Genomic DNA, 22,124 nt, shown 5'->3' on the forward strand with positions numbered 1-22,124 from the left:
TTCATAGCATTGTGGTGTGAAAATATGCATGGTATGATCTCGATTGTTTTGTACTTGTTGAGGCCTGATTTGTGTGCCAGTATGTGATCTGTTCTGGAGAATATTCCATGTGCACTTGAGAAGAATGTGTATTCTGCTTTAGGATGAAATACTCTGAATCTATCTGGTAAATCCATCCGATCCAGTGTGTCATTCAAAGTCACTGTTTCCTTGTTGATTTTCTGTTTAGATGATCTGTTCCTTGCTGTACGTAGGTCGTGGAAGTCATCTATTATGGTGTTATTATCAATGAGCTTCTGTATGTTTGTGATTAATTTATTTATATATTTGGGTTCTTCCACTTTTGGAGCATAAGTGTTTACAATTGTTAGATTATCCTGGTGGATAGACCTCTTAATAAAGATACAATGCCCTTCTTCATCTCTTGTTACAGTCTTTATTTTGAAATCTAGATTGTCTGATGTTAAGTATCACTACTGTGGCTTTCTCTTGGAGACTACTTGCATAATAGATGGTTCTCCATCCCCTTACTTTCGATCTGAAGGTGTCTTTAGGTCTAAAGTGGGTCTCTTGTAAACAGCATACAGATAGATCTTGTTCTGTTATCCATTCTGTTACCCTATGTCTTTTTATTGGAGTGTTTAGTCCATTGACATTTAGAGTGAGTACTGAAAGATACGAATTTATTGCCATTATATTCCCTGTAGAGTTGGAGTTTCTGGTGGTGTTCTCTGGTTCTTTCTTTTTTTTTTTCCCCCTGTTTGTTTATTTTTGAAGGAGAGAGAGTATGAGTGGTGGAAGAGCAGAGAGGGAGACACAGAATCTGAAGCAGTCTCCAGGCTCTTGAGACAAAATTGGATGTTTAACTGACTCAGCCACCCAGGCTCCCCTGGTCCTTTCTAGTCTTTGTTGCTTTTGCTCTTTGTTTTTTGTTTTTGTCTTTTCTCCCCTCAGAGAGTCACCCTTAAAATTTCTTACAGGTTTGGTTTAGTGGTCATGAACTCCTTTAGTTTTAATTTATTTGGGAAAATTTTTCTCTCTCCTATTTTGAATGACCTCATTGCTGAATAAAGAATTCTTGGATGCATATTTTCCCATTTCACCACATTGAATATATCCTGCCACTCCTTTCTGGCATGCCAAGTTTCTGTGATTAGGTCTGCCTTGAACCTGATCTGTCTTCCCTTGTAGGTTAAGGATTTTTTTTCCCCTTGCTGCTTTAATGATTCTGTCCTTGCCTGAGTATTTTGTGAATTTGACTATGATATGCCTTGTCGATGGTCGGTTTTTGTTGAATCTAATGGGATTTTTTTGTGCTTCTTGGATTTTGATAGCTGTGTCTTTCCCCAGGTTAGGAAAGTTTTCCACTATGATTTGCTCACCTAAACTTTCTACCCATTTTTCTCTCTGTTCATCTTATGGGACCCCTATAATTCAGATGTTATTCCTTTTTAATTAGTCACTGAGCTCTTTATTTCTTAAAGCGTACTCTTTTGCCTTAGTTTCCCTCTTTTTTTTTTTCCTGCTTCATTATTCTCCATAAGTTTGTCCTCTGTATCACTGATTTGCTGCTCTGCTTCATCCATCCTTGCTGCGGTGGCATCCATTTGAGATTGCAGCTTAGGTATAGCATTTTTAATTTTGTCCTGACTGGATTTTACTTTTTTCATATCTATAGAAAGGGATTCTCTGCTTTTTTCAACTCCAGCTAGTATTCTTATTATCATGATTCTAAATTCTGGTTCAGACATCTTGCTTCTATCTGTGTTAAGTCCCTGGTTGTCATTTCCTCCTATTCTTTCTTTGGGGGTGAATTCCTTTGTTTTGTCATTTTGAGGGAAGAAAAAAAAATCAATAAAATAAATAAAATAGAAACTAAAAAGCTAAAAACAACACAAACTTAATAAAGGATGCTAGCACCTACGTGTGTTTTTTTTCTGGTTGTTGAAAGAAGCTTGATAGAGAAAAAAGGGAAGGAAAAGATAAGAAAAAGGAAAAAGAAAATGTTTGAAAAAACCCAAATAAGGTAGAATAAAATGAAATGATGAAAGTAAAATAGAATTTAAAAAACTTACAAAAATGTAAGAAATATAACAGAAAAAAATTCGTTCTTATAAACACGGAAAATAAAAATAGTTTCTTCATTTTTTGTATTCAAGAATAAGAAAAGAAAAAAATATTGAATAGATGGATCTGGGAACAGAATGAAATACGATTGAAATTCCATCCAGTTTCCCCTAGAAGTCAAGCCATGAAACATTTTATAGTCAGTAAACTAAGCAGGCGGAGAGATGTGTGGTGTTCCTCTAGAGCAAGTTGGCTCAGTTGGGTGGGGCTTGGTGTAGTGCCTTCATTCTCCACTATATGGTGTTACTTAGTTTACTGGGATGGATCATTGTGGTTCTAATGGCACGTGTGTGCATGTGTGGGAGGAAGAGGTGAGAATGGCATCATCCAGCTACCCTTTCTCTAGTATCAGAACTCTGTGCTCTTGCCTACCAGCAGTCAAACACCCCTCCTTTGTCTCCAGCTTCCATTCACTCCCCCATTCTACAATGTCCATGACCAAGCCATCGGCCTGCCAGGCAACACCTCCCTCCTGAATTTTATCTCAGATGGGTCTGTGTTTCCAAACACACCCACCTCCTGGTATGTTCATGTGACTCTGCTGCTACTGATGCCCAGAGACTGTGGCCAGGTGCCAGCTCACCCCAGAAAAAGTTGGTGCAATCATGTAGCAGCAGTGTTTCAGGGATTTTGGTAAATTAGAACACCCATCTGCCACTAGGCTTCACCCTTAATGTCCTTGTTCCAACACCAGCAAATGTGTCTATTGTCTGGGGTCCCCTGGGACGTTTTTCTGTGTGGAGACCACACAGCCTCTCCCAAATGTCCTCTCAGGAGGGAACTGCCTCTCCCTGTGTGGCCTGAGGACCTTTTGGATCTTGCACTATGCTCCTAGGGATTCACCCTTCCTACCAGAGCTTCACCAGGTATCGAGCTGCAGTTTAACTCTGTGCTCCACTGTTTATAGCATCTTAATAGAATTTAAACCCTCTTCTTTCTCCTTTCTCCCCCCTTTTTTTGTTCAGTCTCTTGGAGTCCCTTTCTCCCTTTTTTTGTTCAGTCCATTCTTTCTCTTTCTCTCCAGCTGCTTTCACACGGGTGGTGCCTTTCCCATACTCTCCCCCCTGTCTCTGTCCTCTCTTCATAAGCAGAAATAGCTCCCTACCCTCTGCAGCTTCTCTCTCCCCCACTTCACCTCTCTATGCTGTGTACCTGCTGAGTTCTGTGACTGAAGTTGTTTAGATTGTTGTGTTAATCATCAAATCAGTTTCCTAGGTGTGCAAGATGATTTGGTGTTGATCTAGCTGCATTTCAGTGATGAGAGAGAAAAAAAAATCCCATACTGCTCCACCATCTTGGACCCACCTCAAATGATTTTTTTAATGTATTGTTGGATTTGGTTTGCTTATATTTTGTTGAGGATTTTTTAAAAAATATATTTATTTTGGGCAGAGTGTAAATGGGGGAGGGGCAGAGAGAGATGGACAGAGGATCCTAAGTGGGCTCTACACTGACAGGCTGAGGCAGTAAGCCTGATGAGGGGCTCAAACTCATGAACTGCAAGATCATGACCTGAGCCTTGGTTGGATACTCAACCGACTGAGTCACCCAGTGCCCCAAGGATTTTTGCCTCTATGTTCATCAGAGAAATTGGCTTGTAGTTCTCTTTTTTAGTGGTATTGTTACTTGCTTTTGGTGTCTGGATTATACTCACCTCATGGTATGAATTTGGCAGTTTTCCTTCTATATTTTTAGGAATTATTTGAGAAGGACTGGTATTAACTCTTCTTTAAATGTTTGATAGAATTCGCCTGTTGTGGACTTTTGTGTCTTGGCAGTTTTTGATCATTCATTCTCCTTGCTGGTAACAGTCTCTTCAAATAGTCTATTTATTCCTCTTTCAGTTTTGGTAGGTTACATGTTTCTAGGAACTTATCCATTTTTTTCTAGATTGTCCAGTTTGTTGGCATATACTTTTTCATAATACTCTCTTACAGTTGTTTGTATTCTATTGTGTTGGTTGTTATTTCTCCTCTTTCATTTGTGATTGTTTGAGTCCTTTCTCTTGCTCTTTTTTTTTCACTCCTTTTTTTCTTTTTCTTTTTCTTTTTTTTAATCTGTCTGGTTAGTGCATTATCAATTACATCGATCTTTTCAGAGAAGTAGCTCCTGGTTACATTGATCTGTTGTTTTTTTAAAATTTCTGTATTATTTATTTCTGCTCTAATCTTTATTTCCTTTCTTCTGGTGGTTTTGTATTTTGATTGTTCTTTTTTTTTTAGCTCCTGTAGGTGTAAGGATATATGGTTTGAGATTTTTCTTCTTGAGCTAGGCCTGTATTGCTATAAACTTCCCTGTTAGAACTGCTTTTGCTATATCACAAAGGCTTTGTGTTTTTATTTTTGTTTCCATATACTTGTTGATTTCTTCTTTTGTTTCCTGGTTGACCCACTGATTGTTTAGTAATATGTTATTTGACCTCCATGTATATGTTGTCTTTCCAGATTTTTTTTTTCTTGATTGATTTCTAGTTTCATAATGTTGTGGTCAGAAAATATGCATGGTGTGATTGTGATTTTTTTGAATTTGTTGAGCTTTGTTTTGTGGTCTAAGTGTGATCTAGTCTGGAGAATGTTCTGTGTGCACTTGAAAAGAATTTGTATTCTGTTTTAGAATGGAATGTTCTGAATATATCTGTTAAATCCATCTGGTTCAATTGGTTATTTAAAGCCACTGTTTCCTTGATTTTTTTTTTTTTTTTGTTTGTTTGTTTGTTTGGATGATCTAGCCAGTGATATAAGTGGTGTGTTAAAATATGCTATTATTATTATGTTACTATTGATTAGTTGCTTTATTAACTGTTTTATGTATTTTGGTGCTTCAGTGTTGGGGACATAAATATGTAGAATTATTACATCTTTTTGTCAGAATGTCTCCTTTATGATTATATGGTTTCTTTTGTCTCTTCTTAGCTGCCTTGATTTTAAAGTCTCTTTTGTCCCATATAAATATTGTTACTCCAGCTTTGTTTGACATCCATTTGCATGATAAATGTTTCTACATCCCTTCACTGTCAATCTGCAGTGTGTCTTTAGGTATGAAATGACTCTCTTCTAGGCTGCATGTAGATGAGTCTTGTTTATCTACTCTGACACTGTATGTCTTAATCAGTCACCACTATGTCTTTCAATTGGAGTGTTTAATCCATTTACATGCAAAGTAGTTATTGATGTATACTTCTTGCTATTTTGTTAATTATTCTATGGTTTCTGTAGTTTTTCTCTGATCCTTTCTTCTCGTGTACTCTCCCATGGTTTGCTGGTTTTCTTGAGTGATCCACTTGAATATTTTTCTCTTTATTATTTGGGTATGTATTATTGGCTTTTGATTTGTAGTTTCCGTTAGGTTTGTATATAACACCTGGGTACAGCAGTCTGTATTAAGTTGGTGGTCACTTAAGTTTGAACCCATTCTTTACTCCTCTCCCCCCATGTTTAAAGTATATTGTGTTATACTTGACACCCGTTTGCGAATCCCTCAACTGATTTTTTTCTGTAGAAATACTTATCCTTTAATGCTTTTGTGTGTTTGTTTTTCATACTGTCACTTACAGTCTTTCCATTTGAGATTCCCCATTAATATTTCTTGCATGGCTGGTTTAGTTGTCACGAACTCCTTCAGTTTTTGTTAGAGAAACTTTCTCTTTCCTTCTATTCTGACTGACAGCCTTGTTTGATAGAGTATTCTTGGCTGTAGGTTTTTCCCTTTTAGCACTTTTATTTATCATGTCACTCTTATGGCCTGAAAGGTTTATGCTGAAAAATCTGCTGATAGCCTTATGGAGTTTCCCTTGTATGTAACTGTTTCTTTTCTCTTTCTGCTTTTAAAATGTTTCTGTATCATAATTTTTTGAGCCTTTTTCTTTTTTTTTTCTTAATGTTTATTTTTGAGAGAGAGAGTGCACATGAGCATGCAAGTAGATGAGGGCAGAGAGAGACGGAGACCAAGAATCTCAAGAATATGCAATGACAGTGCAGAGCCTGAAATGGGGCCCAAACTCACAAACCATGAGATTGTGACTTGAGCCAAATAAAGAGTCAGGCACTTTAATCAACTGAGCCACCCAGGCACCCCTTGCCATTTTCATTCTTGGTGTGGACCTCCTTTGGTTGATTTTGTTGGGGGAATCTCTGTGACTCTTGGACCTGAATCTGTTTCCTTTCCTAGATTTGGGGAGTTTTCAGCTATTATTTCTTCAAATAAATATTCTCCCATCTTTTCTCTCTCTCCTTCTGGGATCCCTATAATGTGAATGTTATGCTTCATGGAGTTGCTGTGTTTCCTAAGCCTATTCTTGTTTTGCATAATTCTTTTTTCTCTTATTCAGCTTGATTACTTTGCATTACTTTCTTCTAGTTCACTAATGCATTCCTCTGCTTCTTCCAGTCTGCTATTGATCCATCAAGTGTATTTTTATTTTTTTATTATTTATTTTTTTTAATTTTTTTTTTCAACGTTTATTTATTTTTGGGACAGAGAGAGACAGAGCATGAATGGGGGAGGGGCAGAGAGAGAGGGAGACACAGAATCGGAAACAGGCTCCAGGCTCTGAGCCATCAGCCCAGAGCCTGACGCGGGGCTCGAACTCCCAGACCGCGAGATCGTGACCTGGCTGAAGTCGGACGCTTAACCGACTGCGCCACCCAGGCGCCCCCATCAAGTGTATTTTTAATTTTATTTATTGTGTTGTTCATCTCAGAGGAGTTCCTTTTTACGTTTTTTCTTTGCTAAGGGTATCATTGATTTCCCCCTCTTAAGTCCAGTGAGTATCTTTATGATCATTACTTTAAATTCCCTATCAGGCATGTTACTTTGATCTTGTTCACTTAGGTCTCTTGCTGTGGTTTTGTTCTGTTTTTTCATTCGTGATGGATTTCTCTTTCTCCTCATTTTGCCTGACTCTCTGCTTCTCTGTGTTAGCAAAGTCAGCTACATCTCTTGCTGTTGAAAGTTGTTGGTGGAAGTGCATTTTTAAATAGGTGGTGCTTGTCCTCCTCTACAGGGGATGTGCAGCCACCCTGGAGACCAGGTGTCTCACTGGTTCCTGAAGGTGGTTGTGTTTAGGATGAGAAGCAGGGGAGGTAAATAGGGCCTGCCAGCTTCTCTGTTCCTGGAGAAGTCCCTCAGGGAACTCTGTGATTAGTTAACCAACTATGCCTCCTGTAAGCCCCATGTGCCTTTCATGTTGCTGCTTCACTGCAGAGATAGCAAGCTATTTGTTGTGCTATCTCTCTAAGGGTGGGGATTAAGGTGCCTGTTGCCCTCTGGGATCTCTCAGAGCAGAGCCAGCTGATTTTTGCTGTTTTTTTTAGGTTTGCCTGGAAGCCTTATGTCCAGCTGGTTGTAAGAATTAAAAAAAAAAAAAAAAATCGGCCCCTGTGATTTAAAGCCAAATGTTAGGGGATTTCTCTTTCCTTTGCAGGCTCCCTGTTGTGATAGACTGGTTCTCACCTGTGTCTGCTCCTATGGCTCCCTCTGGTAGTCAGATCCTTGGGGCTTAGGGTCCTGCTGAGTCTTCACCCTTCCTCTTTGATGTGGCCTCTTCTCCACATTAGTTGTGGAGTTTGTTCAGCAAGTCTTTGGGTCCTTTTCTGGGTATTGGCTCCTATGTGAGTGTTACCTAGTTGTACCCATGGGATGAGATGAGTTTAGGGTTCTCTTACTCTTTCATCTTCCCTGAGAAGTCTCCCATCAAGCATCAAGTGTGTTTTTAATTTCACTTACTGTATTCTTCATCTCTGATTGGTTCTTTTTTTTTTTATCTTTGTTAAGGGTCTCACTGAGGTCCCCCACTCTTTTCTCTAGTCCAGTGAGTATCTTTTTTTTTCTTTCTTTTTAAAAAAAAAAATTTTTTTAACGTTTATTTATTTTTGAGACAGGGAGAGACAGTATGAATGGGGGAGGGTCAGAGAGAGAGGGAGACAAGAATCTGAAACAGGCTCCAGGCTCTGAGCTGACAGCACAGAGCCTGATGCAGGGCTTGAACTCACGGACCGCGAGATCATGACCTGAGCCGAAGTAGGATGCTTAACCGACTGAGCCACCCAGGGGCCCCTCCAGTGAGTATCTTTATGACCACTACTTTAAACTCTTTATCAGGCAGATTACTTACCTCTGTTTCGTTTAGCTCTCTTGCTGTGATTTTGTTCTTTCATTTGGGACATAATCTTCTTTCTCTTCATTTTGCCTAACTTTCTGTGTCTTTCTCTCTGTGTTAGCAAAGTCAGCTATGGCCCTTGCTCTTGAAAGTGATGGCCTTAGGAAGAAGAGGTCCTGTCACGTGCTGCAGTGAGTCCAGTGTCCCCTGTTCATCAGAACCTGGTGTTTCAGGGGTGTCTCCTGTGTGTGTTGCGAGTGCCCTGTAGTTGTGGCTAAGCCACATTTATTTGCCTTCAGTCCAGTCAGCTGCAGTGGCTTTTTGCCTGTTGTGGGCAGGGTTTGGTCCCTGTGGTGGCAGTGGGCCTGTCTGGGGCTGCCTTGGGCTTGAGTTGAGTCTGACCAGGCATTTGCCAGAGACGAAGTAGCACCTGAGAAGCTTCTGTTGGTGGATGGGACTATAGATAAGATTTCTGCCTCCTGTCCCCTGTCTGGGTTAGTTGGATTGGTTTATGTGGTCATCTGTCCCTCTGCCTGGGGAAGGAGTCACCTTGGAGTGGTGGTGGTGGCCCCTGTTGGGGCTGCTTGCATACTGCCGGGCTTGTGGCCCCAGTTTGGATGGGCTGCGGCCAAGAGCATATGGCAGGGGGCAGACCCACCATGTGCAGGGGTGTGGGGGCAGATGGGTGGTGCTGGTTGCAATGTTTGTGAGCAGCTGGTCCTCTGCAAGAGGGATTGAAGTGGGCCTGTGTGGAGGGGGCAGATCCACCAAAGCACAGCGCCGGGTGGTGGGGCATATGGTGCAGTCAAGTTAGGTGGTGGATGTTGGCACTGTGCTGGTTCCCACGGGTGGCCGTGTGTTTATGCTGGGGGCGGGGGTGGGAAATGGTGCCTCTGTTCCTGGAGGAGTCTTGCAGTGTTCTCTGTCCGTCTGGGACAAGCTCTTCGTAAATAACTCTTTTTGTATACCCCAAGCATTTTTTCAAACTGCTGCTTCTATTGACATATCTCCATGGGCTGTTTGTTGTTCCGTCTCTTTAAGGGTGGAGGCTCAGGTTCCTATCACCCTCCTGGCTCTCCCAGAGCTGAACCTGATTGTGAAAGTTAAGGATGTTAAGCCTGACTGATTGTAAGACCTCTAGAAGTTAGGCCTCTGTGGTTTTCAAAGTCAAATGTTAGGGGGATTCATCTTCCCAGTGCAGGCCCCCATGTCTTAGGTCTGACGTCTGCTCCTCTCTCTGTGCCTGTGGTGTCCCTGCCTCCTGCACACAGCCCCATGGATCAGTTTGCTCCCGACCATGTTTCCTGCCTTCCTTTGGCCCATTCTCTGCAATTAGCTGTGGAGAGTCTGTTCTGCCAGTGTTTGGGTTGTGCTGTTTTTTTTTTTTTTTAGGTTTGTTTGTTTATTTGGAGAGAGAGTGTGAGAGCTTGTGTGCGAGTAGGGAAGGGGCAGACAGAGAGCCGGCGAGAATCCCAAGTAGGCTCGGTGCTGCCCTCCAGAGCCCAACACGGGGCTCCATCTCACCAACCCGTGAGATTAGGACCTGAGCCGAAATCAAGGGTTGGATGTTCAGCTGACTGAGTCACCTAGGTGCCCCGTGTTTTTGGGTTATTTATACTGAGCTGTTATCTAGGCTCCTCTTACTCTGCCATCTTCCCAGGAAGTTCTGAATGGGGCATCACTTAGTGTGGAGGTCAGTGCATGCCATCACCGTAGTACCCCCTACTTCCACCCTAAGGTCATGGGCTCTAGACTGTTTTATTCCAGCTGTGTAGTCCCATCTGGGTCTCAGTGGCACGCTCTGCCTTTAACGATCATGAAGGGTGAGTGCACCACCTGGGTATTCTTTGTCCATGACCTTTGAGAACCACATACAGATGTGGTAGTGAGGTCAACCCAAGAAAACCAGTCCTCCTAATGACTTGAGGTCTCACTGGGACGACATAGGCAACCTTGGTTCTGGTTCTGACCATGATACTGGTATTGCGTATCTTGGTAGCTTCATGCAAATCACTTGACTCACTCGAGTTTCTATCCTTTACTTATAGAATGAAGGGGCTGAAGGACTTTCCCAGATGATGTCAGTTGCCATTTCTGGATGAATTAGCAGTTAAGGTAAGGCTACCTGTGTAACACAGGTGCTCAGGGGTGTAACACATCACGTGTTGTGTTGTCATCACCAGTCAGAAACAGCTGGTCAGATGGCCTTCCATGTGATCATCAGGGGCCTAGCTCCTTCCATACTCTAAGTCTGCCTGCCTTTAAATTGGGGGCTTTGTGAGGTTGCCAGGAATGAGTAGACTGACCAATGAATGCTCCAGATGTAGAGGATTCAAAATATGCCCCTTCCACCCACATTCCATTGGCCAAATGCACCAGGAAGTCTGCGAATTGTGGTCAAGCATGTGTGGTGAGGCAAGGGAAACAGCTTTGCTATACAACCAGCCATTTGGATAGAGAAGACCGCTGGCCACTTAAATGGCAGCTTCTCCTTAACAACATCTCCTGCAACCAGGGGACTCCTATACAGGAGGGCACTGTCCTAATCTTGTCAAGAGACAGAGCAGGATGATTAGGGAGTGTAGCCACACATCCAGGATTGCCCAGGAGGGGCCCAGCTCAGGCCTGTGGTCTTGGTAATTCCAGCCAGTTGGTACCCCTTTGGATAACTGATAGTATCACCCTCAGACTACAGGATGGACAGAGCAGAGGAGGGGAGAGAGGACCAGATTTGGCGAAGACCTGGGATATTGCTGAAGAGAAGCCATAAGCCGCTGTTCCGTAAAGACAGTATTTTTTTTTTTAATTTTAAAATTCTGCATCTGAAAACACAGTATGACAGAAAGCATCTATGTACACCTGCAGTGTTTTTGGTATGATACAGTATTTAATACATCCACTGTTTTCTGCAAAAAATTTTGCTTTGTCAGACAGAAACAGACTCCCCTAGACAAAAAAATACAGCTAAGGCACAATTTCGTTGTTGTTTTTCTGCTAAATGAAAAGACAGAAAAGGTGCAAAAATGGGCGGGTAGTGCAATCATTTCCAAGAATCACTGTCTACCTTGAGGAAAAGCATTCGTAGGATTGGAATTTTGATAACTTGTCAATTTCAGATAGTTCAATATCTCTTAAAATACTCCTTTAAATAAATAGCAAAATATCTACATCTTTCAGGTGTGTGCCATTGGAATTTTTTTAAACTTTATTTACAGATTTTTTAAATCAATACATTACAAAATATTTCTGTACAGTTTTATGCATATCATGATCTATAACAAAATAGTTATTTTTAAAAACTATATCACCACATGTCTTTGAAAAAAATGAGGGGGACAGTAATAACTTATCGTGAGGCCTCTAAAAAAAAATACCCAAACACACGCTATTGACAACATATTAGAAACAAAAAAAGACCGAGAACGGACTCGAAGGACGGTTGCACTCAATTCCAGTAAATTTCCTATGAAACCCTAGGGTTGTCTTTGGCCTCCAACAGAGCCTGGAACAACAGAAGGCGCAAGTGTGATCCCTTTGAGAACACGACCCATCGGCTGGGAATATTTAATGCTCTCACTTTCCAGGCAGGAAGGAGGAAGAGAGAAACTGAGAAACTCTCCTGCTTTACCCTTGAACGAAGTACCTCCAAGTCACCACGCCTGGGTGGGGGTGGGGGAAAGAGGGTACCTCGGCAGTGTGCGCGGAGGACGGGCTGACGTTCACGTGAGCACCCGAGCCTTCGTTTCACCCACAGGGACAACAGAAGAGTGCTTCTCTTAAAGACGGCGTTTAGAAGCCATGTGTACGGCATCTGCAAACTACAGACGGGCAGCCTCTCGCTTAGGAGGCTGCCGCGAAAGCTTCAGGATGCTCCTTCTTCTCGGATGTTGGTGGAAGGTGGACGGAGAGGGCAGTCAGCTTTCCAAAAATAATTTTAAGGCCACATTTCAAAAAGGAGAAACCTAAGGCTTTTGGGGGTGAGGGAAGGGAAATGGAGGAGAGGGGAGAGGGGGATGGAGGTGCAAGGGGGCAGAACCTGCTTTTCCTGGGGACTCCGTGGGCAGAGGCAGGGGGGAGGCTTCCCAGCCGGAAGGAGGGGGGCCGCTGTCTCCCTGGGTGGGGCTTGGGGAGGACAGAACCAAAGACAACGTGAGGGGCAGACACAGGTGGCGCATGAAAGCCCTCAGTCTAGGGTCTATAAAGTATCGGATTTGCAACGTAAAAAAAAAAATACTTTTGAGAGACAGAGAAGGAAACAGAGGGAGAGAATTTGCATAGATTGTACATTCAGCTCGAGCAGATTTGGGACACCTAATCGTTTCTCCCCCAGGTAAACTTCTCAGCAGACACAATGAGGTAGCGCCTGTGGTAGACCCATGGGCAAAGTAAGGTAACTGAGGCAAAGCGGGCATCCTGCGAGCAAGCAGGGCTCCCGAAACGTGCGCCAGGACAGCTGCTCAAACGTAGGACTTGGAGAGAGCCGGGCTGCGACCCAGCCTCCTGGGCCCCCCAGCCAACCTGTCATCCATCAGCTCTGCCTGGGCAGGCAGGAATTCTGGAACGCGTGGGCCTCTTTAGGTTGAAGGGGCAGCGACTGAGGTCTCCAAATTCTTTTTTTTTTTTTTTTAAGCACCATCTTGGGACCTAGGACAGCTGAACAAGCCTTTCCTCCTGGAACCCTTCTCTGCAGGACCGTCTCTCCTGGTTGGAATGACTGGTAAGAGGTTTATGGTTTCTTCAGAGCGATTGCTGAGATTGCACCAAGGGTGGCGCTTTTCCTCCTCCACGTGGGCACTGCCTACCTCATGGTAAACCACCTCTCCAGCCAGCGGGTGGGCCGGCAGTGCCCAGAATGAACTGTGGAATTTCCCTTTGCCCACTCTCTCCAACAAAACAAAGAAAAAGCCTTGCCGACACTTAAAGATCAGATTTCCAGTGACCATCTGGATCCCCTGGTCTCCCTGGCCCCACGGGAAGACTGCACTGTGCCTGCATACTCACGTGCAAAACCAGGCAGCAGCCACCATGCTGTCTTACCCCACGATGGAAGGGTCTGGGACCCCTGCCACACAGCGCAGCTCTGACCCGGCAGGTGTTGGCCAGCAGCCGTTGCCAGTACACCCTCCTACTCCATCCCCCCTTGGGTGCTGTAGGGGAGCTTGCGTCCTGAGTCCCCGGTAGACAGGGCTGTGTCAGGGGACAGGCTAAAGCCCTACACGTCTGTACTCTGCCCCTTCCTGGCAAAGAGCTCAAGGTTCCAGCCGGTGTCCGTGCACCAGCCAGGGAACGATGAAGGCAGTGCATCCACCTGCCCCCTGACATCTGGGGTCTTGCTGGTTCTCTCTGAATGTGCTGGCCTTTTAAAAGTTAAACTGCCATGGGGAAATGAAGTCCAAATGATGCCTTGATCTGACCAGAAAGGTCTCTTTCCAAAGGGAGGAAAGGGCACCCTGTGACCCACGGGGTCTAGGCTATGCTTTCTGTCCTCCCTGGAGACCGTTTGGTGAGACTTGGGCAGGCTGGTGGGGAAATCGCACTGCATGCCCCAGCCTCTGGCATGAGTGACTTCAGACCTGGTCAGTGACTCAGTGCCCCAGGCGTTGCCCTTCCAACTATGACAGGGTTTCCAGGGGCTTGTGATTAATCACTCTCAGATTAAAAGAGAGTTCACCTATTAGTGTGTCTCTTGTGGAAACATCTTTTCTCAAGTCATCCTAGGCTTTTGCTTATTTTATTCCCTGACCCAAAAGAAACACCTGGGCTGCCTGCCTGGCATCTCGAATCCCTTGCAGGGAGGGGGCTGCGGATCGTGCCCAGAGTAAGCTGGCCCTTCCCCTCATTCTGGGGGGAAAGCCAGCAACGTGGGCAAGTGTGGACATGGGGCTGAGCCCCACACAGGACGCTGTGGAAAACACACGCTCCTAGCCACTCTGCCAGGAGGGAGAAAAGGCAGGCTCCCTGGGTGGGCTGGGGTGGAAAGAGGTGGTGGCAGAGGCCTCTGGGCTCAAGTTCATGGACTAATGACCTGGGCTTGCACAGCAAGACCCTCCACAGCCCCTGCAGCCCATTGACAGGGGCTAACTCCCAGCTCAGTCCGACTACTCCCCCTTTTTCTAAACTGGATCTTTCTTCTTCCCAGGCTTGCAAAGAGTCAGGTTCCCTCTGTCACCTGCTAAGGTCCCAGGCTCTGCCCTGGGTCCTCTCCTTCCACCTGAGTCGTTGGCCTGTTTGGTACTGGAGGCCCAGCCCAGGCTCCCACCCTGCCTGAGAAGGAGGAAGGCTTCAGTGTCGTGAGGGCACCCCACTATCAGTTAGCAGATGCTGAGGCACACACTCTCCTCATAGTGTCCAACACCCCTGCCTTTCTCTCAGGACGTGGAGAATACAGAGCAGACAGGAGACAGACACTGGCCGCGGGGAGGGAGGGGAAGGGGGGGCCTTTCATGAATAAAGGCAGCTTCAGTTAGTAAGAGAACATAACTAACAAGCTGCAAACGCAGCACCTACTATTAGTCATGGACTAAAACATATAAATAATAAATACTGCAAGTGTCCCTCTTCCAGCCCCTCCCTGGCCCGCAGGACATCCGGCCCGGTGGGGCAGGGGCTTGGGGGCGAGAGGCATGGGCTCTGCTCCCTTCACACACACACTGCACAGAGACACAGGATAGACTCTGCAGCAGAACATGGTGCAGCCACGGGTGGGCCTGTGCCAAAGAAAGCCTGTCGTGGGGACGGGGTGGGGGCTGGAGGAGGAAGGGGCCTGGAGCCACGGCTCAGATGTCAGGTTTCTGCACCTCGAGCATTTGGAGTAACACTGCTGTTAAGGTAGTAACCAATCACATCCGCAAGCTTCCCCCTTTGATGTGGCACCTCGCAGGAGGAAGGACATGGAGTTAGAAACCAAATCTGAAATGCTTTTGCAGGGATGTAGAAAGTCTGGTCCATTCCTACAGCACCAGGGATGGGGGTGGCAGGTATGATTCACAGAGGTCTGGAGTGCCCGGACCTCAGGGCAGAAGGGCTCACGCACGGGAGGGTATTGCTGTGCCGTCCAGCTCAGGAGTTGGCTCCCAACAATCTCTGAGTTTCATGGCCGTGGTCCCCAAAGTTCCCACTGGCCGGGACCCATGAGGTCATGGTCTCCTGGCCCACGAATGCCTAGGAGACTTGATGCTTATGAGCATCAGCCTGTCGGTGGCAGCCCGGAGGGAGGCTGGCCTGGAACCCTGGCCCTGGGGCAGTGACACCTTGGGGAACCTTGGCCATGTTCCATCAAAAGGCTCTCCTGCTCATCTAGTGACTAAGGAGGACAACTCAACCCGACAAGGCTGGGGGAAGGCTCAGACAGTCTCCTTCTCCAGCCCAGGAGCAGGAAAATGAGCCCAAGCAGGGGGCTGGAGATCAATCAAGCCCACGGTCTGGGCCGTGCTTTTCCAGCTGGCTTTTGCAGATCCTGTGGGTTCTGGACAGGTACCTTGGGAGGTGCCACTGACAAAGGGACGGCCTGGTGGGCTGTGCTTGGAGAAGAACCTTACACTCCCCAGCTTCAACCAGAGCAGCCTGGAGTTCAACTGCACCTTGAACTTCCCCCTTCCAACTGAGCTTAGTAAACTAAAGTCTGCTGCTCAAAATAAAAGTTTTGAGAATCACTTGTCTGGGGGACTGGGTCACTGGCAGGGACAACAAGGAACCTATAGGCTTTGAGGATCAACCAAAAGAGGTAAGACCACTGTGGCGCGGGGACCAAGCAGTCCTTGCCCCCAGTACCCAGCTTGTCAAATGCAGGTCGTCGGCAGAAACGGCTTTGACCTCTACACCTTCCTTCTCCATCATTCTGTAGCCATGAGAGCTCCTCTCACAAAAGACACCCCTCCCCCCCCGCCGGGGGTGGGAGGCCAGGGTCCAGGTGCCACCGGCCCCCCTGGCTGCTTTCCCTTTGAGATCTGCTGTGGCTCATGTGTGCCCAGTGCTACCTGAGCCGGCCGTCAGGTTTGACGGCCCCCAGCTCCGACTTGGGGTCGGGGCTGAAGGAGCTCCAGGCCGTCTGGCTGCAGGTCTGCATGACGGGGCAGGCAGTGGGGCCCGTGGTGCAGATGTCCATGGCGGCCCACATCCCACCTACCAGCGAGTCCAGCCAGCGCTCGAGGCCCGCGCCAGCCGTGGCCGCGTTCCTGCGAGCCTGCTCCACCTGGGCAGGGCTGATGGGCAGGCTGAGGACGGGGTTCAGGCTCTGGAAGCTCTGTTCCATGTAGGCGCTGCGGAGGGGCCCGTTGTGCAGCCTCAGTGCCTCCTCTGAAACGCAAAGGGATTAGAGCGTCAGACGCACCACAGAGTGGGGGCCGGCTGCGGGCCTTGCACGGCGCGGGGCACCGTCTGTCACCACGTCAGTCACGGGACAAGCTCGGGAAGTTGGTCAGTGGCCCCCACCGCACAGACGAGGAATCCGACCGCAGGGACGTTCCTTCCCCAGCCAGGGGCCTGCTTGGTGCAGGGCACTGTCTGCTCGTCCCTCCGGTCAGCACATGTTCCCATAGCAGCGTCAGTTACTAGTCCACACATTCATGTGGCGCATTTAAAGCACCTCCTATGTGCAAGGCATTCACTCCTTCATTCATTCATGTGATAAAGATGTATTCAGTGCTGCCTGGATGGCTCTGCCAGTCGAGCACCCCACTCTTGGTTTCAGCTCCACTCCTGATCTCCCGGTTTGTGAGATCGAGTCCCACATCGGGCTCTGTGATGACAGGGCATAACCTGCCTGGAACTCTCTCCTCCTCTCTCTCTCTCTGCTCCTCCCTGGCTTGCACACATTCTCTCTCTCTCTCTTCAACATTAAATCTTTTTCCTTAAGTGCCAAGCTCCACTCCCAGTGGTGGAGTGAACCAGGTAGTCAAGAAGATTACGACCCAGGGGAGGAACACTGATGGCGATAAATAAGCAAGGTCATTTCAATCAGCAATACGCAAAACCGGACTAAACTGGGTGTGACCGTACAGCAAGGGGTTGGCGAGCTACAGCCTTTGGGCCAAATCTGGCCCACCGCATATTGTTGTAAATAGAGTTTCAGGGGAACACAGCTATGCCTGTGCGTACCTCTTGTCTGCGGCTGCTTCTGTGCTACCACAGCACAGGTGAGTACAGACCGAGACCGTACGTGGCCCACAAGCTGAAAATATTTACTGTGTAGCCCTTTGCAGTAAAAGCTTGCAGCCCTGGGGTTAGAGAGTGACAAGCGTGTTTCTTTGGGATGAGAGGGGCGAGGCAGGCCTCTGTGAGGTGACAGCTGAGCTGAGTGCTGGTTAATGAGAAAGCAGCAGCCGCAGGTAGATGGCAGGAAAGAGCGTTCAGAGCAGAGGCAACAGTGAGCACAAAGCCTCATTAAGTGCCTTTCTGCAAATCACAGAGGTAACGAGAGGCGGAGCTGAGGTTTGAACCCACGTCTGTCGACCTCAGCTGTCTCTCAGGACAGCCCTGCCTTGCTGAACAGCAGCGCTTCATGCATGAACGAGAAGACGGCAGTCAGGGTGTCTGGGTCTGAATCCCCATGGCCCACACACTTGGGGTGTGGATTCTGATACCAACACTGGGCACCTGGTTTCCTTGACCTAGTACCTTTTGTGATGGTTAGAAGGGTTGACTTCTTTTTAAGTGCTTAAAAAGGCACCTGGTGTTAGGATCCCAAATATAGAAAGAACTTGTACAACTCAACACCAAAAAACCCCCAAATAATCCAACTAGAAATCGGCAGAAGACATCCAGAGGGCCAACGGACACATGAAAAGATGCTCATCATCAGTCATTCTTGGAGAACTGCAAATCAAAACCACAATGAGGTATCACCTCACACCTGTCAGAATGAGGACTATAACACACGCACGTGTTGCTGGGGACGTGGAGGAAAAGGAAGCCTCATGTGCTACTGGTGGGGACGCAAGCTAGTGCAGCCACTGTCACAAACAGTATGGAGGTTCCTCAAAAAGTTAAAAATAGAACTGTCCTCCAATCCAGCACTCACACTACTAGTTATCTACCCAGAGAATATGAAAGCACTGACTTGAAAACACACATGCACCCCTATGTTTATTGCAGCATTATTTACAATAGCCACATTATGCAAGCAGCCCAAGTACTGCTTTAGCCATAAAGATAAAGAAGGTATCTTATGTACAGTGGTATTTATGCAGTGGAATATTAGTCACAGAGAAGAATGAAATCTTGCCATTGGCAACAACACGGATGGAACTAGAGGGTATAATGCTAACTGAAATAAGAGAAAGATGAATACCATACGATTTCCCTCCTGGGTGGAATTTAAGAGACAAGAAGGAAAAAAGAGAAACCAAAAAACCAGACTCAAATACAGAGAACATACTGGTGGTTACCAGAGGTGAGGTGGGTGGGGGATGGTAAACTAGGTGAGGATTAGGAGTTGCCTATCGAGATGAGCACTGGGTAATGTATAGATTGGTTGAATCACTACATGTGCACCTGAAACTATAGAATACCACATGTTAATTATAATGGACTTAAAATTAAACGAGACAAAATCTGGTGCAAACACACGCACACAAGCAATGCCGGGCCTGTACTAAGTGCTTGAAGAAGTTTAGCTAGGGTTACTGTGGCTGGTGTTTTTAGGACACAATCCTCCTACACTCACACAGTCACAGGACCGGTGTTATCATCCCCATTTTACAGATGGGGACACAGGTGGCTATCGTGTGAGACAGATCAGGGGTTCAATCCAGGACTGGCTGGTTCCAAAGCTCGTCATCAGGACACTCTATTTGCAGGCACATCCAACCAACTGGAAGCTTTAAGACTGGTTTTAAGTTTTTAAATTTTATTTTCATCTGGAAGCCAGTCTTTCAAAGACTTGGTTTCCCCATCTGTAAACTGGATACTCATTCCTGATACCAGATTGACCCCGAGGGCTGGCAAGAGGCTCAGGTAAAGGTTCATACGCTCTGTAAACAGTAAAGGAACACGCAGGAGGCTGTGTGGCTCCTTCCCAGGGTTTCAAGATGGGGGAAGCAGAAAGTGCACGTTTGGGCTGAAGGAAAGAAGCCAAGATACTTCTATTTTGGAGAGGTTCTCTCTTATTGCCTACTCTATTGCCAAATACAAGAACAGGTTTTTAAAACACACGGGCCAGTGATTCTGGTGAGTTGTGTTTTAGCAAATCAGCTCTTGCCCTGGCTGAGATAGCCAGGGTTCTAAGAAATGTCCTTATAGGACAGTGTGGCATTCAGAAAACGTTTTCTGTTCGTTTGGCAGTGGCTGTCACCCTCACTGGCAACCAGGAGATCTCAGATAATCCACAGACTGTTTTCTAGTATGTGGTCCATGAGTGAGGTTCACGAAGGGGGAAGAAATACCATACACCTGCAAATAGTGGCATTCACAACATGCCTTGACTACAGACAAGAAAATCAATCCCTCCCTCCCTTCCCTCAATCCCCTCTCGGTCCCTCCCCTTCCCAGAAGCAGAGGGGCTGGGCCCCAAGGGTAACAGGTACAAGAAGGGGTATGAGCCTGCATGAACATATATCCCGGCTTGCTGTGATTTAGCTGACTTAGGTAGGACCTAACGTGTTTATAAATCTGGCAGACGGGGCGGGTAGCTCCTGAACCATCTGCCCAAGAACAAAACCTGTTCTCTCTCCAGCAGGTCCTGATCTGTCCACCAGAGCCTCTCCGTGCCTCCACATCTGCAGAGCTGGTGGTGGGGAGATCCCTGAACTGACAAAAGGCAGGCCATGCAAAGTGAAGAGAGCAGCTAACAGACATCTGAACGCTGGGAACCCAGTATTATGGGTGATGCAGAAAACCCTGATGAAAAACAAGGTTAAGGTGGGGAAATGCTATCACAGCATTAGCCCGTGATGCTTGCCTCTATAATTAAATTTTCCTCAATTCCACCTCATCAGATTTCTCGAGATTACCAGGGACGCATCAATAGCAAATTACTCCTGATGAATCATTTTACAAACTGCATTGCTCCCACCTTCGTGTTCCCTGCCACTGGAACATCATTAATAGACACAAATGCTGATGTGTGTGTGGGGGGGGACAGCTCCCAGTGGGGTACAATGACCCCTGGCTATTCCTGGGCAGGGTTACAAGAGCCTTGCCATCCTCAGAAACTCTAAGGAGGAAAAACTGGAAAAATCAGGACCCAGTTAAAGGCCCCAGGCTATTTTACTGGGGTGAGGAGGTAGATTCAGGACCCCTCCTTTGTTATATCCCACAGGTGTATGTGGAGCAAAGAGGACAAGGCTATTTCTACCCCTCTCTTCTGCATCTTTCTTTGGGAACTCTCAGGGATGCTAAAGATGTGAACCTAACCAGGAGGGCACTTGAGGGCCCTCAGTGGGTGGGCTCTGGCCCAGCTAGTTCTGGATGTGTTCTTTTGCCTGCTTCCCAGGGGAGCTGGGAGGATCAGATTTCCTTCTCCAGAAAATATGAGGCCTGGATCTTTCTGCTTGCTCAGCACAGAAACTTAGAAGAGGCCCACACAAGTTCACTTCAACACCCCCTTGTTAGGATTCCAGGCAACCCCTCCCCATGTCTATGTCCCCCTCTCCTTGTGTCACCAGCTAAATGGCACCCAGCCCAGAACTGAGAGTTTAGCTAACCAGAGGCTGGAGTGCGTTTTTGGCTTCTGGGTTTCTGATCTGTTAGATATAGACCAACAATTTCAAATACAGAGAGATCCAGAAATCCTGTTTCTAAGAATCTATTTTATAGATGTATCTGCATGGGCATAGACAATTTCAAGAATCTTTGCAGCGTTACCTGTAACCCCACCATGACCGAAAGAAACTGTATGTCCACTCAGGGGATGAAAGATAGATTGTGGGTCTTTCTCCCAGTGGAATACGAGGCAGCTAGTAGCTTTATATATATTGACTCGTTAAGTCCAAAGAGAAGTTTCACCCCAAAATGTATCACTCCATTTTCAAACACCAGCAGTGTGTGTGTGACTTATTTTGTGTGTTGATGCTTTAGAAGCCTTGAGAAACCTCTAGAAGGATGAATACCAAAGTGTTGGCAGTGGTTACTCTGGGAGGTAGGACTGAGCAGGGAGGAAGATGTTCCCAGTGATCAAAGGGGGAGGAGGAAAGGACAGAAAAATAAAAGTAAACTCTCTGGGTAAGAAAAGAAAAAGAAGGCGGCACGTTAAGAGTCTGACATCCCTCTCTCTGCTCAGCAGGAACCACTGTCCTGATTTCCTATTAACAACTCGTTTTCTCACAGCTTTTTATGGACAGAGAATCCTGAAATAACGTAGTGGTGGCTTGGCTTGCTTTTGAACTTTAAATGTATGCGCTCTAATTATGACTCTTCTGTGATATTTTCCTCTCAACATTATGTTGTAGAGACTCATCCAGATCAATGCATGGCACAGAGCTCTGCTGTCTGAACAGACCCCGCAGTGTTCATACATCTGAATGTGGGCATCTGCACTGCTTCCGGTTTGGTGCCACTATGAACAATTCTGCTCTACTTCTGCACACATCTGTAGGGCATACACCTTAGGCTGGGATTTCTGGGCAGTAGGAGGTGTGTGTTCAGCTTTGGTAGGAGATGCTATGCCATTTTCTAAACCCGTTTTATCACTTTGCCCCACCCCCCGCCCCATGCCAACACTACGTGGGAAGCCATTATTCTCCAACCCTCCATCATATGATATTGTCTAACCTTCGAACATTTCACAACATAGTGGCATGAAATCGGATCTCTTTTTGCTTTTAATTTGCATTGCTCTCATTATTCATGAGGCTGAGCATCTTTTCATATGTGTGTGGGCCATTTATGCCCTGTCCTTTTTTTTTTTTTCCCCCCTTTCTTTCTCCTTTCTCCTTTGTAGCAAAGGCCAGCAATCCTTTTCTCT

At 46.3% G+C, this 22,124-nt stretch overlaps 1 protein-coding gene across 3 annotated transcripts in view; it reads right to left on the bottom strand.

Moving 5' to 3' along the window:
• Positions 1-11,001: 11,001 nt before the first annotated feature.
• The window catches only part of XYLT1 (xylosyltransferase 1), a 278,553-nt gene continuing 267,430 nt past the window's right edge, over positions 11,002-22,124 (bottom strand). For all 3 annotated transcript variants that reach the window (XM_040458947.1, XM_040458948.1, XM_040458946.1), the window contains one exon: positions 11,002-16,519. In XM_040458947.1, coding sequence (XP_040314881.1) covers positions 16,197-16,519 — 323 coding nt within the window. In that variant the 3' untranslated portion in view covers positions 11,002-16,196. The remainder of the gene's footprint in view (positions 16,520-22,124) is intronic.

The sequence above is a fragment of the Herpailurus yagouaroundi genome, unplaced genomic scaffold (assembly GCF_014898765.1).
Source record: "Herpailurus yagouaroundi ecotype Mexico unplaced genomic scaffold, PumYag 222, whole genome shotgun sequence".
Lineage (NCBI taxonomy): Eukaryota > Metazoa > Chordata > Mammalia > Carnivora > Felidae > Herpailurus > Herpailurus yagouaroundi.